Here is a 16,699-nt window from a genome sequence, read left to right on the forward strand (position 1 = left end):
AAACCGCTGGCAACAAAAGTGAGTACACCCCTAAGTGAAAATGTCCAAATTGGGCCCAATTAGCCATTTTCCCTCCCCAGTGTCATGTAACTTGTTAGTGTTACAAGGTCTCAGGTGTGAATGGGGAGCAGGTGTTTTAAATTTGGTGTCACTGCTCTCACACTCTGTCATACTGGTCACTGGAAGTTCAACATGGCACCTCATGGCAAAGAACTCTCTGAGGATCTGAAACAAAGAATTGTTGCTCTACACAAAGATGGCCTAGGCTATAAGAAGATTGCCAAGACCCTGACACTGAGCTGCAGCATGTTGGCCAAGACCATACAGTGGTTTAACATATATATATGTTAATATATGCATATATATTCATACATGTCTAATGTACATATGATTTAATGGCTCATTTTGATAATTATCAAAAATCTAAAAGGTGTGTGTCATACCTGACACCTAGATGAACACTTTACAGTTGTTTGTTTGACTGTACATCATTCCCTTCAAATGCTATTGAGCTTTAAATAATGGTCAATTTTGTGTATGAGCCCATTCTGCAGTGAAATACATGTCAAATTTAAATGTGATTTAATAGCACATTTTAATAAATATCAAAAATCTAAAAGGTGTGTGTCATATCTGACACCTAGATGAACACTTTACAGTTGGTTGTGTGATGGTACGTCATTCCCTTCGAATGCTATTGAGCTTTAAATAATGATATTTTTGTGTATGAGCCCATGCAGTAATAAAATACATGACAATATTTATATATGATTTAATAGTTTATTTTTGCTAAATATCACAAATCTAAGAGGTGTGCATTATAGCTGACACCTAGATGAACACCTTATAGTTGGTTATACGACTGTAAGTCATTCCCGTCAAATGCTATTGAAGTTAGAAACGTGTTTAACAATGTCGTATGTGATTTTAGAGACGGTCCCTTAATTTCCGCATATCCGCGAATATCGAACGTTCAACCAACTTTATTCCAGTTGAAAACAGCGTTGTTATTTTTATTTTTATTTCAATTTGTGTTAAATTACGCACAAGAATGACCAAAATATTTTCCATGCAAGTTTTTGAATAAACTCTATTCACACGACACATCTCTCTTATTTCAAAAATAGATATATAAATATAAAAACAATTATTGTTTCTTAACTTATAATCTGTTTTTAACGATGACCGCGCAAACGTGTTAATACTCTATATCACATTTGATATTTATTAACTCATTTTAATAGATTTGTTGCACGGAAAGATCTAACATATCGATCTAAAACTATTTAGAACCTGAATACTCTGAAGCATAGTTGCAGCCGGAAACATTTTATGGTGACTCAGGAAGTGAATCTGTCAAATTACAAAACTTTAGAGCAAGCTTGGCCCGTGTTGTGAACTAACGTATTTTTTTGTTAGCGTAAATTAAAACGAAACATTTAATCAGATAACAAACCAGAAAGACTGTCTTGTTAACATCATTTTGTTTTCCGTTTATATAAAAATAAATCTGCAACAGGACAAAATTAGTTGGTGTCAGATCAAAGTCTGTTCGCTGACTGACTGAACGAGATCACTTCGCTGTCACAGTCGCAGATCTCTTGGAATATGGCAGATCCTGAGCCGACACCTGGGGACGGTCTCCCCAGAATTCTGAACTTTAACCTGGGCGTGCTGGGACATGTGGACAGCGGAAAGACGTCTCTGGCTCGAGCCCTGAGCAGCACCGCGTCCACGGCGGCCTTCGACAAGAACCCACAGTCCAAAGAGCGCGGCATTACATTGGACCTGGGATTCAGCGCCTTCACTGTTCCCCTGCCTGAGCACATGAGGCAGAGCTGTGGGGAATACGACAGTCTGCAGTTCACGCTGGTGGACTGTCCAGGACATGCCTCCCTCATTCGCACCATCATTGGCGGTGAGTAAGTTCCAGCACGCAAATCCAACCAAACTTCACATGCAGAACTTTTCAACGATAACCAAATATTGGATGTATTCCTGACTGATTAGCTTGGAACAGTGAATTATTGTTATCAAGTGTTAAATCTTTAACTGTCAATTGAAGCTGACAGTTTTCTTTAGAAAGTGGATATATCGTTTGCTGCTCATGATTATTGGCCTTTACAATACTTCTGTTCCAGAAGGTTGCAATATGCAACTATGCACAAACAAGTATCGGAAATGTGACATGGATTAAAGTGTGAACAATTTTCTGTTTTGTGCTTAAAACGTATGCTGGTTCTCAGCACAAAACGGACCTGGTTGAATTTTAGTATAAAGCAAGTATTCCAGTCCCATGCATTTTCAGTTATGACCAGAAGGTGGCACAAAAGATGCATAACAAGAAAAAAGGTGCATAGACGTTGCAGTTGAATTCATCAGGCCCCAGGTTCCCAGCCCTGAGAGAGGAGAAAGTCAATAGCACTAACAAAGTTTGACTGTGTGTTCGGTGAGCATATGAGATAGAATAAAGCTGTAAGTTTTCAGACAAACGTTTCCTCTCTCCAGAGTGATGGGTTTGTTTACCTAAGCGCTTTCTGTCTCTTTCTTGTATTCTTTTATCTCAAAGGTGTGCATGTTCATAGTTTCACATTTGAACAACAATTATTGTGTATTTTTAGGGGCTCAGATCATTGACCTGATGTTGTTAGTGGTCGACGTTGTGAAAGGTATGCAGACGCAAACAGCAGAGTGCCTCCTGATTGGTCAGCTCACCTGTTCACACATGATCGTCATCCTCAATAAAACGGACCTGTTGCCCAGTGACAAGAGACAGAGTGCCATTGAGAAGATGACCAAGAGGATGCACAAAACCTTGGAAAACACTAGGTGCACACTAACAGACGTGCAATCATGTATCTAGTTTAGCGTTAGCATGTCATGTGTATATAACATATAATTGTTTCAATATGGCAGTGTGTTAAATGGAGATTTTTCAGAACAATTTCTGAAATTGCTGACAATACTATTATAAATCAGAATCATTATAAATCAGTTCTCATCATTACTGTTTTGATTTGATGGTTGAGTAGATTTAAAGGTTGCCCGGTCATTGCCGTGGCAGCAAAGCCAGGGGGACCTGAGGCTCCAGACACAGCTGAAGCACAGGGAATCACTGAGCTCATAGAGGTGAGAGCATTTGGTAAATTTGTCCTTAAAGGTATAGCTCACCAAAAAATGACAATTCTGTGATCCATTACTCACTCTCATGTCGTTCCAAACCCATAAGACTTTTGTTCATCTTCGGGACATAAATGAAGACATTTTTAATGAAACCTGGGAGATTTCTGTCCCTCTATTTACAGTCCAAGTAACCAAAACTTTCAAGCTCAAAAAGTCCATAAAGGCATTGTAAACGTAATTCATGTGACTCCAGTGGTTTAATCCCAGTTTAATAAATAGATACAAATGTTTTGTGTGCACAAAAAAACTAAAAATAAGTCTTTATTCACAAAATATCACGCGTTCACGAGAGAACCACAGCACATGCGTGTTGTCTTGACGTGAGAGCGGACTGGAAAATGCAAGTCCTCCTCTGTCGAAATCTGCAGACATCTTTGTTACAAAGATTGTTCTATATGACTCAATTTGAGTTCATCTTCCTCTGCCGTGTCCCGTTGTATTGTGAGAACACAAGAGCGGACGTTCGGCACATGAAAGTTTTGTTTACTTGGACTGATAAGGAAGGACCGAGATCTCCCAGGTTTCATTAAAATGTCTTCGTTTGTCTTCCGAAGATGAACGAAAGTCTTATGGGTTTGGAACGACATGAGGGTGAGTAATTGCTGACAGAATGTTCATATTTCGGTGAACTATTGCTTTAACACAGTTTAACTATTTATCTTCTTGACTACCTGAGTTTGGTGTGTTAGGATCTGGACTCAGCATTTGACTAACAGCATATAAAGTATTTTGTGTTTGTTGTTTGTGTAGCTGCTAAAATCCCAGGCGTTCCTACCTCAGAGAGACCCATCTGGTTCTCTGCTACTGGCAGTGGATCACTGTTTCTCCATCCGTGGCCAGGGAACAGTCATTACAGGCACTATCCTGCAGGGGGCACTGCGTGTCAATGACACACTAGAGATACCTGCACTCAAGGTACACACATTCACACAGCTCACATCTGGATTGTAGGTCCCAGAGTTTCCACACTCTTAGAAAAACGGGTTCTTCAGGGTTCTGTACCGGTTCTTTGCATCCTAAAGTTGTCAGTTTTACCTGAAACCCTTACTGAAAGGTTAAAGAGAGACAGAAAAACTTAAATGTGCAAAATGAATCTTTATATATATATATATATATATATATATATATATATATATATATATATATATATATATATATATATAACAGTACTGGCGTCATAATACTTCATAATACATAATACATAACTTGAGGGTTGTAATTTGATTGATTATTTTGTCCTTTTTCTAAAACTATAATGGGACATGTCTTACAACAGCCAATCCCATTTAACGTACCACAATAAGTGTGAATGTGCAAAAGTGTCATCCTTTTTAACATGAATGAATGCCAGCCATCTATCTTTGGATAGTTACAAAGGAAATTGTATGCGAAGAAAAACAACTGAAAGCACAATATGTTTACAGTTAGCTTACTGTAGATTCATGATTGAGACAATTTATTTTTGATATAGTGGATGGACTTTCCAGAAGAAAACTTTCTAGGATGCATTTCAGTGGACATAAATTTAGTACTTGCCAATGAGTGCAAGATGAGTATTCAGTGTTTCCTGTTTTTCAGTTTTTCAGAATATTCCAGCATACATGTGTCTATAAACTAAGAGACAGATCTGCAAAAACGTTCCAGCACACCACTTTTGAATACCTTAAGATAACTGAGGATGACTCAAACACTAAATCAACTCCTCTTAAATATCAGAATATGTGTTTTTAAGGGTAATTAAAAACATTCCTTATCATTGTGGGCTTGATGTGATCCTTAGGTGACTCGTAAGGTGAAGTCGATCCAGATGTTCCGTAAGCCAGTTCCTAGTGCGATACAAGGAGATCGGGTCGGCGTGTGTGTCACACAGTTTGACCCAAAGATGTTGGAGAGAGGGGTGGTGTGTACACCTGGTTCACTGCATACCATTCATGCCGCCATTATTTCTGTATGGAAGATCGAGTACTACCGTGGTGCACTTAGCAGCCGAGCAAAATTCCACATCACCGTTGGACATGAAACAGTCATGGCACGCGTGTTATTCTTCAGCCGGGCTTCTCTAAGTGCTGACTCAGGAGCAGCGTCTCCTACAGAACAGAGCGCAGAGGCTTTCTCATTTGACTGGGAGTTTTGCCACCAGGAGGAGTATTTGACTGGCCAGGGAGAACCCGAAGGGAGGTATCCAGCGCAGTGGGCATTATTAGAGTTTGAACGGCCTGTCACATGTCCACCACTCTGTTTGGTGATTGGCTCACGGTTGGACTCTGATATCCACAGCAACACATGCAGACTTGCTTTCCACGGAAAGCTGTTGGACGGCTTCGAGGACAAAAATTATGTGGACAGCGCGTTGCCCAGGCTCAAAATCAGTAAAGACAAGCACAAAGAAGGAGCAGTGGAACGGGTAACAACCTCCTACTCAATAAATACACAACTTTCAAGTTATATAATCACTCCCCTCCATTTAAAAAAAATAATAAATAATGTAAAACTGGGCCACATTAAGGTGACACGAGAGTCCTATGGTTATTATATGCAGTTATGCTGTAGTTACTGTCACTGTTTAGTGTAACAGGGCGACATGATCGTGGCTTAAATGGTAATCATAATTAATTTGTTCAGTATTATTTATCATAATTATTCAGTTTTATTGCACTTTACCAGCACAATCTATATTCATTCATATATGTGTGTGTGTGTACATATATAATATGTGTATATATAATATGTATAATATGTGTGTACATATTTTATATATATATATATATATATATATATATATATATATATATATATATATATATATATATATATAAAACATATAATGAGTGAAATAAAATAAGCCACATTAATTTAGTGTTAATTCTAAATACTAAATATAACCATATTAATATTTGCACACATACATGTTAATATTAACACGCACACATACATACATACACCTATCGTAGCTCTAACCTGCTTCTGTAGCAAACTTTTGTTTTGCCCGTGTCTTCAGTCAGCATGTTTGGGAGGCAGGAACAGGAAATTTGTCTGAGTGCACTGTGATTGGTCAGACAGGTAAACCTTTCAAGTCCAGGCATATTATTCAGTTTTTCATCCTAAAGCATAATATTCGGTAACGACTTTAAATTATTCAGTGAAACTGATAGTAAAAAAATAATAATAAGAGTTGAGAATTGTAAATCTGGACTCGTCAACAGGTTTAGGGAGTGAAAACTTTTCGAACACCGAGCTCCTGATTAATGTAGCAGAATCATTGATAACAGATACGTAATGTTAGCCTGTTAACTTTAGAAACGCTTACCATTGTTGTGGTCAACTGTGTGTAAATCATTGCATAAGACAAAAATGTAAGATGTAAGAACATATTTATAATGTAGGAACTGAAGGGTGAGAGAGACGGCTCGGTCAGCATCAGATCGTTATCAGGATTGCTGTATTCCTAATGTCCATGTGTAGATAATGAGTCACATATATCTGGTTGAATGTCTCATCATGCTACTGATAGTTAAGTAAGATGTGACCTTCTTACAGAAAAGATTTATGGTATATTAACTGCGTCTATCTGTGACCAGGTGACAGACGACTACACTGTGATTGGTAAAAACCTGTTCAAGAAAGAGACCAACCTTCAGCTGTTTGTGGGGTTAAAGGTCACACTTTCTTCAGGAGAGACAGGGGTCATTGAAGGCAGCTTTGGACAGAGTGGCAAAATCAAAATTAGAATTCCAGGTATGGAAAAAATACAAAACACACACACCCCTAATACATGTAGATACACTACACATGGGTGCACAAATCTTCAGGTAGACCTTAGACACATGTAAATGGACACATGTATTTTACCACACACTTCTTTGGTTTTTTAGAGCAGATGTAATAAGATGAACAGGAATATTCGTCCTTTTGGCAGTATTGTTTGAACTGTTATATTAATTGCAGGATTATAATCTATCGATGCCTTTCGTTTGAAAAGTTTCTCCTGTGGTTCAGACTGATGCTGTTTTGGATTGTGGAGTTGGTAAAGATAAGTAACTTTGAGCTACACAATTATCCGATTTAATTCAGTTCAATTCAATTCAATATAGAAATACCAATAATAACCAGACAAAATGAGATATAATAGCGTGAACACTTACAATCACAGTTATAACTGTAACACACACTTACAATGCTACAGTGCTGAACAGCACTATAATGAATCATGAATAACACAATCCATTTATACCACCTAACCTGTAGTTAGGTAATATAAAAGCTCTATAGAATGTGGTAGAACAATATAAAGGACCTGATATTTTGGTTGATAATCTGTAATAAACTTTCAGTTTGTCTCATCTGTCAGTAAGTTTGCAGTGAAGCAGCTCAATTTTAATTCTTAAATACCACCCTGGGTCACTTCTGACTTTTGACGTCATTCCTGCTCTTTTCCATGCCTAATTTGTTCAGTAAGGGTTCTTTCCTTACAATTCTTGTCCGGCTGTTTCCCAATTTGCTCACTGATGAGCTACATTTTAACCCAGAGTTCTATAAAGCTGCTTTGTGACAAAGTTTGTTATTAAATACACTATACAGTTAAAACTGCAGTGAATTCAATTTATCAACAGCGTATAGATACCATAACACCGAACTATAGAATCAGTTGTGTTTTTGTGTTAGCAAAGTGATCACAAAGTGCAATTAGTTAGTTATTAGCAAACAAGATTCTTAAATGTGAAGCTCAAAGTTGTACTAATTTACTGATATTTACTAATATTGTTTACTATAGTGCAGTCCCTGAAAAATATCTTTGAACAGGACGTTATATAGCACTCCATGTAATGTAGCATTTTACACAAATTGCTGAGAGAAACCTATGAATTCATGTTAGAATAATGTGAAGGGGTCTCAGTACTGTCTGAATGCACTATGTATGTGCTGGGCTGTTAACAGTGGTAGCTAAAACTATAATACAAAGTTAATAACAATTATGTTATAGTGATACAATTTTTTCACACAAAGTGTATTTTAGGGCATATGTGAGGATTTGTGTTCTCTGTTTTCAGTGTGCTAAGGCACTTTCTTTTTCTCTTCATTCCAACAGAGGGACTGAAAGAAGAAACAAAGCAACACTTCTCTTCCTCCTCCAAGAAAAAGGGAAAGGGCGGGGCTAAAAATGAACCGCCTAAAGAGGAGGACACCAAAGTGGACTCACAGCCCATAACCATTCATCTGAATTTTAAAAGATATGTTTATGACCCCCATAAAAAGATGGTGCAGTCGTGATTTTTACAGCATTAATTGTTATGGTAGAGACTCAAGCTCAGGGTAATTATCTGAGCAGGCACATGAGGTGCTGTGCATATGATTGTGGCAGGAAGTGTGTGTATGTAACCGTCTGGTTGGCTTTCTGTTACTTTGGAATCTTGCTGTAGTTTCCCTGCAATAAAATACCACACACTGGAGAAAATACTAAATTATATAAGGCATTATTTTCTCTTATTCACATGCTTTGGAATATTTTTAATTCTAATTGTCAAATCCATTATCCATCTATTTATTATCAAAAACTGTGTATTGCCTGATGAATATAATTAAGGTTTGGCTATACTTGCTCAGGTGGCATTTTAGTAAACACAAAAAACAGCAACCTTATTTTTGTGCATATGTTTCTCCTTAAAATCTAAAAACCTACTTTCAGAAATGCTGTGGTTATAACACATGTGCAGTTGTGTATTTGTGTCTCTTGGCCTGTCCTGTGCTCTGTACTAACATTAATGAAGTGAAATAATTACTTTTATTAATTACAACTGGAAGAGGGAGGGAATACACTGCTAAACACTGCAGATCATCAGAACTCTGAGTTGCGTGAGAGAACCTGTGAGATACGACAGCTTGAGTCGAGTCTGTTAACCTTTCTAATCGAGGTCCTTCATCAGAAAAGTCCTACACAGGGCCTGTTTAATACTCTTAAACAAGTGGAAGAAAGGAAAGTGGAGGAAAAGAAGGAAAGTGGGCAGTGAGGAAATGAAACAGAAAATGTCTCATGAGATTAATACAGCAGGTTGGCTGCTTCCTTCACCCTGAACGTTGACTCACCATCAAGTGGGATAGGGTAACATACTGTGGGTTAGTCATCACTAACATTAGCACAGACTACTTCTTATGGTGTGACGTTATTACTGTGTGTATGCGAGGGGAAACTTTTTTTTTTTTTGGTACCTGTACAATTGTCTATTAAGAATTCATAGAGCGTGGGTACAACACAATGTTCAAGAGAGAAAGAAAGCAAGTTTATTGCTTGATCTGTAACCAGGTCTTTTTTTTTATTGCATTCCCTCACTCCTTCTTTACACAAGTGACCGGCTGAATTAAAATGCCCTCAACAAAATTTTTCAGTGTGTTTCCAACTTTGTGGAAACAGTTTGGGGCAGCTCCAATATTATGGTGTCCACATACTTTTGGCTATACACTATATATATGGTCTCCCCTTTTAATGGCCCAAATGTAATTGGAAAAAGTAATATAATCATAAATTAAAGCTTTAATATTTCTTTGCGAATCCTTTGCAGTCAATGACTGCCTGAAGTCTGGAACCCATGGACATCACCAGATGCTGAGTTTCTTCCCTGGTGATTTTCTGCCGGGCCGCTACTGCAGCTTCAGTTCCTACTTGTTCTTGGGGTGTTTTGCTTTCAGCGAGTGAAATGCATGCTCAGTTGGATTCAGTTCAGATGACTGACTTGGCCATTGCAGAGCATTCAATTTCTCTGCTTTAAAAAAGTCTTGGATTACTTTTGAAGTATGCTTTGTGTCCTTGTTCCTCTGCACTGGGAAGCAACATCCAATGAGTTTGGAAGCATTTGGCTGAATCTGCACAGATAATATAGCCCTATACCCTTCAGAATTCATCCTGCTGCTTTTGTCAGCAGTCACATCATCAATAAATACAAGGGAACCAGTCCTATTGGCAGCCATACATGCCCATGCCATAAGATTAGGTAGTATACTTCGGATCATGAGCATTTTCTTCCTTTCTCCATACTCTTCTCTTCCCATCATTCTGGTACAAATTGATCTTTGTCTCATCTGTCCATAGCATGTTCCAGAACGGTAGAAGTTTTTTTTTTTAAAGACTTTTTTGGCAAGCTCTAATCTGGTCTTTCTGCTTTTGAGGTTTACTGATGGTTTACATCTTGTGGTAAACCCTCTGCATTTACGCTGCTGAAAACTTCTCTTGATTGTTTACTTTGACACAGATGGGTTTTTTTCTTTCTCTTTTTTAAGGGGTTTTTCTTCAGCGGAGGAAGAATTCTTCTGTCATCCACAACATTTGTTTTTTGTGGTATTTCAGGCCTTTTTTGGGGGGGGGGGGGGGGGTGAAGGGGGGGGGTGGCGTTGGGGTGGAGTACATTTAAAAAGATCTGTAATTCCGACACTGTTCACCCTTATTTGGATGTAAATATCCTCAACTTAGAGCTGAAGTCTGTACTTTGGGTTCACATTCATTATTTTATTTCAACTCCAATATATTGTGGTGGATAGCTAAAATAAAAATAACCAAATATTTATGGACCTGACTGTAGCTGATTTGAACACTGAAATAAATGTTAGAACCCACACACATATATTCAGGTTAAGAGCACAACACTCTTCTCTGATCTATATACTCGGCAAAAAAAAGAGAAATGTCCCTTTTTCAGGAGACTGTATGTTAAAGATAATTTTGTATAATCCAAATAAGCTTTACAGATCTTTATTGGAAAGGGTTTAAATGATGTTTTTCATGCTTGTTCAATACCATAAACAATTATTGCACATGCACCTGTGAAACAGTCCTTAAGACATGAACAGTTTGCAGGTGGTAAGCATAAACTTTGTGTATATAAAGTACTTAATATCTATCTGGTGAGGAGAATGGGCTCTAATCTTGTAAGAGAAGAGTCAGAACCTTCAGAAACTGAAAGTGTTCATTGTTTTCAGTCAAATCCCCCTCTGAACACAGAAAGGTTCAATTCAAAGATTTAAATTTCAAGAACTTTATGTAGGTAGAAGAGTACTGTCAGATTATTGGGAAGGCAGCTCCCTTTTGTCACACACACACACACACACACACACACACACACACACACACACACACACACACACACACACACACACACACACACACACACCTCATGCACACACCTCATACACAGGGGTTTTCAAGGGAAGATATAATCTGACTTCAAAGGGAAGCATCTGCGGAGATTGGCCTAATATATATTATAAGGATCAAATACTGCAGAGTCCTCTGTTAAGGTTTGCAGTATCTGCTTATCTTCTGTCTTGATTTTGTGTTTGTGTATCTTTTGATGATTTTGTCTCTTTTGTGCCTTTTGCAGTCTGTTGTTTCAGACATTTTGTGTTGTAATTTAAAATAAAAATGGAAAAAGGAAATTGAACTTATAAAAATTATTTTAACAGAATTCAATCTAACACAAAAATTCTAAGCTGTAATTAATACATTCTCGTATATGGTTATGTACTGTGTGACTGTGTGTGTGTGTGTGTGTGTGTGTGTGTGTGTGTGTGTGTGTGTGTTTTAAAATGACTTGTCACTTTTTATCAGTCAGATGCTGAATTACAGAACCAAGTCAATGGATCAATCTATGGATCATCAGTTTGTCAATTCTGGACATCTATGTAGGGATCATTGAATATTGCTCAGTGACTTTGGAAGCAGAGTATTCATTCTTTTGTCCTTCTCCTTGTCACTTTTCTCTTTTGTTACATTTGCATATACCCTTACTCTAAAATATTTTGCATAACGTTTTGTAAATTTATTAAATATAAAATAACAAGTTTACTCAGTGCTTCAGGGTATGATGCTACATGCTTGGCACATCAGGATTTGGGGCTCTTCTCCAATTTCTTGCTGCAGAACCTCTGAAACTCCATCAGGTTAGATGGGAAGCATTACTGAATCTCCATTTTCAGGTTTCCACAGAGATGTTTGATTATGTTTTAGTACAGGCTCTGGTTGTGACAGTTAAAGGCATACACATACTTTTTCATTATGGAGTAGTTTTTTGCAGATGATGGGGAAAAAAATAATTTAATTCAAGGATGTAAGGTAAAAAAAAATAAATAAATAAAATAAAAAAAAGAAGAAGTGAAAGGTTCTGAAAACTTTCTGAATTCAACACATGGCATTTTTAGTCTCAGTCAGTTTTTAAGGGTTATAAAGCATTCCTTTATTCACCCAAATAACCTTATGTTTTGTTTTCCTGTTTTTTAAATTCTGCCCATAACATATAAAACAAAGACATGTCTTTATGTAGCAGTTCTTACTTCCTGGTAATTCAGCTAAAAAAGATTTAACAAAAAGCTCTTTTTGGGCAGGGTCTCACAGTTGGACACACAAATACCTTTTCAAACCCATCAATCACATAAGCTAGTGACCTAAAAGCTTTGTGTATCCGTTAGTAATATGACTAACTGCATTAGTAGGCTTTCTCTCTTATCTCTAAACGATAAACCAAGTGATCTATTCAATTACAGCTATTCAATTATAGCCACTCTCTAAACAAACAATTAGCAGAGTGTCAGAGTGACATGTTTATATGGAAAGATAGTTATCCTAACCCTAACCCTAACATTAGCACGTGTTTTATTAAAGATAAAGCAGTATTCAGCGTACATAACTGTGTGATGTACATCAATTTATTTTTGTATATGTCTGAGAAAAAGAGTGGAAGAGTCCTAAGAGTGGGACCTTCAATGTATGTCTTAAAGGGCATTTCAAATAGCTAAACAGTGCATCCGGAAAGTATTCACAACGCTTCACTTTTCCCACATTTTGTTGTGTTATAGCCTTATTCCAAAATGGATTAAATTCATTATTGTCCTCAAAATTCTACAAACAACCCCATAATGACAACGTGAAAGAAGTTTGTTTGAAATGTTTGCAGATTTATTAAAAATAAAAAAAACAAAAAAAGCACGTGTGTGTGTGTGTGTGTGTGTGTGTGTGTATATATATATATATATATATATATATATATATATGTATATATATATATATATATATATATACACACACACACACACACACACACACACACACACACATATATATATATATATATATATATATATATATATTTCTGTAAAAAATTTACACCACTATACAAAGACTAAAATAGCTGTACTTTTTCTGTTATATTTATTATTCCTATTTAATCTTGCTTAACTGTAAGATTTTACTGTAATGTGGATTTTAAAAACAAGCAAATACAATTTTTCGTTTCTGTTTTTCAAGTTTGTATTTGAGCCAAATAAATTGTAATGCTTTTTTAAATATTAAATACTGTTGTTATGCTGTATGGGAGCACATGTTCTCCTTGCCCCTAATCCGTACGTGTGCATGTGCACAATGATCTGAAGCCAAATCTGAAACTGTCAACACTTTATTGTTGAAACTGAGAAACCAGATACACCCAGAGGCATGCCCTTCTTTCTTTCTCTCTCTGTTAAGCCGGGTTCAGCCTCAGTGGGAGTATAGTACATCTACACACACACTCCCAGTGTGCTCATTTATAGAATGCCACGCTTAAAAGCTTATAAAGCAACCACAAAGACTTGTACATACAGACAGTGGAGCACACAGACAGTGAAGCATAATGAGTATGTGTATAGAGAGTGTAATTATATTATTTATTTTATTTTTATTTTACAGATCTAATTATGCTTAAATGATCTGCCTGCTACAAAACTCAGGTTACTGTATCCATGAAATTTTACAATTATTAAAAACAAAACACAACTGTAAAAACTGATTAAACTCAGCTTTTTATTTGGTGTAGGTTAGACGTTTTATCTTAACATATTAGTGCAAATATTGTATTATATGAGTGAATTTTTTTTCTCTGTGTCTTTATGTCTCTGTGTGCATGTGCATATTTTGCTCCCCCTTGCACATTTTGCAAATATTTGTCTGTCAGCCTGCTTATCTTAAATCAGTGGCTGACCCCCTCTCCAGCCTCTTTAGTGACTTTCTTCCTTTCTATTTTTCTTGATCTCTTCCTTTTCTTTTCCACAGCTCTGTGCTCTTATAAATATTTTATCCGATTTTTCTTTGCTCTACACTTTATAAGAGGAAACATGGTTAAATACCTCAAACAAAAAACATTAAAATTATAATGTAGTGTTGGTCAATGGCAATGGAAAGTGCATTAGAAACCTTAAACATAACATAAAATCCGTGTTTATCAGTTGTGCATTTATTCTAAATTGTGCTGATTATGCAGTGATGAACATTATTAAGCTTTAATAAACAATTTAGTCATCCTGACAATTTATCATCCAACACCATCTTCCTATTCACAACCCAGGTTACTATTTAAACATGGAGATACATCTATATCTATCTATCTATCTATCTATCTATCTGTCTATATATATATATATATATATATATATATATATATATATATATATATATATATAGATAGATAGATAGACAGATAGATAGATAGATAGATAGATAGATAGATAGATAGATAGATAGATAGATAGATATATTGCAAGCATGATTGTTTCAAAAATTTCTCTCAGCACAAAACCACTAGGATAACAGAAAGAAAAGAATGGAGAAGGAGAGAGGTAGAGCAAGACAGCAGATAGGTGATCTGTCACCATGTCCTGAGAGACCCGCAACAGAATACACACATAAACACACTTTTCTCTTTCACTCATACCCCCACAAATGTTCGCTACACAACAATGTCCCAGGAGAGGGCAACTGAGCATTTACAGTTGCCGTTCGCCATTTGAAAGGAGGGATTGTTTTCACACAGAGGGATGAATTAATTTACTCACTAAACAGGATGATACGTAAATGAAGGGGGAAAGTGAAAGAAGGGGGAAAGAAAGAAGATGAATGTGTTCTAGGGAGGGAGGGTTCGGATGCCCCAGTTTCATTCAGAACAAATGTAAACACACACCTGTTGGGCCAGACCTTGGAAATGCTTCATGCTAATCTTCAGTAAATTACAGTTCAGTGCACTTTTCCTTTTCCTTCTATATTTTAGATCTTTCAGATAATAGATTTAGTTTATTTGACAGTTTATATACCAATATGTTAAAGTTAGCAATATATTAGAATCATACATTAATTATATAGCAATTTATATAGCAATAACAAAAAACAGTTACACTAAAGAAAATTCACAGTTCAAAGTTTACAATTCAGTTTTTTGTTTACTTGATGAAGTACTTATTTGTCCCATAGTCTTCTATACACAGCCACACACCATCAGATGGTAACAGATTGAGTGACATAATATGGGAATACATTCATATATCAGTTATCAATACAAATACAGTAAACTCGTCCCTAATTTTGGGAAGCTCTTTTGTGGTCAAACCTAAGATTTTTTTTCAGCTCTGATTTTTGCTTACTAGCATTTTAGCTGTTACTATTTACACTTACGATATCCTACAAATGTACCAGAGCATGCAGTTTGACAGTGTGACTGTTCTGTAAAGCAGCGGACAAATACACTACCATATTACTGCTTGTTGGCTTGTAGTATTTTGCTAAGTAGTAGATTGTGTTGTTTTAGCAATCACCTTAACATTACAGAGTGATGCTGATCAATTTAACACCTTTTATTAAGCTATTAGTTAGTAATAATGGTTTGACAGTTACTAGTATTATTGCAAAAATAAGAATGATAAGAATTATTAAGCTTTATGTGTGTTGCTTTGTCAAGAGTAGTTATCCTTGAAGTGCCTGATCTCAAGATCTTACATACTATCTTCTTGTAACAGTAAATCTTACTAAGAATTGATGAATGTACCAGATATGGTATTGTTGCTCCAGTACAATTTGAGAGACACAAAGAAGAATCAGGCTGCCCTTTCTATAAAGTCTAAATGCTCTGTATCAACTCTCCTCCGGTAAAGAATACACCCTATCTTTCAATGTTATCTCATGTCTCAATCCCTCTGGAGTCCAGTACTCCATTCATTCTTCTAATCTGCTCATCACACTGATAACATCTGTGTCTCGCGTGTGTGCAGCCCACAGCCACAGGTGTCAGTTTGGATGTCTGTGTTCAACATTGTCTTAGACATTTAAGTGTGGAGTACAGTACATATTGGACAAGATGTTTTCCTGGAGCCAATATTCAGCTCCAACACAGCTGATTGGGCTCAACAGATAGTTAACATCATTTTAATTAGACCCTATGGCTTTTACCACAAGGCCTGTAAATTAGTGTTAATTTTGTCAGCATTTTTTTTTTATTTAGTCTTAGTTTTAGTCCTGTGTCAAATGTCCTTGATAGTTTTTAAAATTTTTTATTATTTTATTTTTTATCATATTACTCCTGTTGTTGTTTTTTTAGTCAAGGGCATTTCAGTCTTATTTTAGTCGAAGAAAACCACAAGTATTTTAGTCAAATAAGACTGTCAAATGAAAACTATAGAGATGTTTAGCCATAAGATTATAGCTACTTTAGTATTATTTTAGTTATAGTTAACATTT

At 36.3% G+C, this 16,699-nt stretch overlaps 1 protein-coding gene across 2 annotated transcripts; it reads left to right on the forward strand.

Moving 5' to 3' along the window:
- The first annotated feature begins 1,320 nt into the window (after nt 1-1,320).
- On the forward strand, nt 1,321-8,642 carry eefsec (eukaryotic elongation factor, selenocysteine-tRNA-specific). Of its 2 annotated transcripts, none has more exons than XM_017480411.2 (7): nt 1,321-1,918; nt 2,622-2,829; nt 3,033-3,129; nt 3,934-4,098; nt 4,964-5,587; nt 6,762-6,918; nt 7,129-8,263. In XM_017480411.2, exons 1-7 carry the CDS (start codon nt 1,609-1,611, stop codon nt 7,134-7,136), a joined length of 1,569 nt encoding a protein of 522 aa, XP_017335900.1. In that variant the 5' UTR covers nt 1,321-1,608; the 3' UTR covers nt 7,137-8,263. The 2 variants fall into 2 exon arrangements, with proteins under 2 accessions (XP_017335900.1, XP_017335899.1); XM_017480410.3 differs by lacking the exon at nt 7,129-8,263 and adding an exon at nt 8,270-8,642 and having other exon boundaries at nt 1,322-1,918.
- The last annotated feature ends 8,057 nt before the right edge of the window (nt 8,643-16,699 follow it).

Source organism: Ictalurus punctatus, chromosome 11 (genome assembly GCF_001660625.3).
Source record: "Ictalurus punctatus breed USDA103 chromosome 11, Coco_2.0, whole genome shotgun sequence".
NCBI classification, from domain to species: Eukaryota; Metazoa; Chordata; class Actinopteri; order Siluriformes; family Ictaluridae; genus Ictalurus; species Ictalurus punctatus.

Coding starts and splice junctions, on each gene's coding strand:
- eefsec (XM_017480410.3), top strand. CDS start 1,609: ATGGCAGATCCTGAGCCGACACCTGGGGACGGTCTCCCCAGAATTCTG. Junction 1,919..2,621: donor CATTCGCACCATCATTGGCG/GTGAGTAAGTTC, acceptor GTGTATTTTTAG/GGGCTCAGATCATTGACCTG. Junction 3,130..3,933: donor GAATCACTGAGCTCATAGAG/GTGAGAGCATTT, acceptor TTGTTTGTGTAG/CTGCTAAAATCCCAGGCGTT.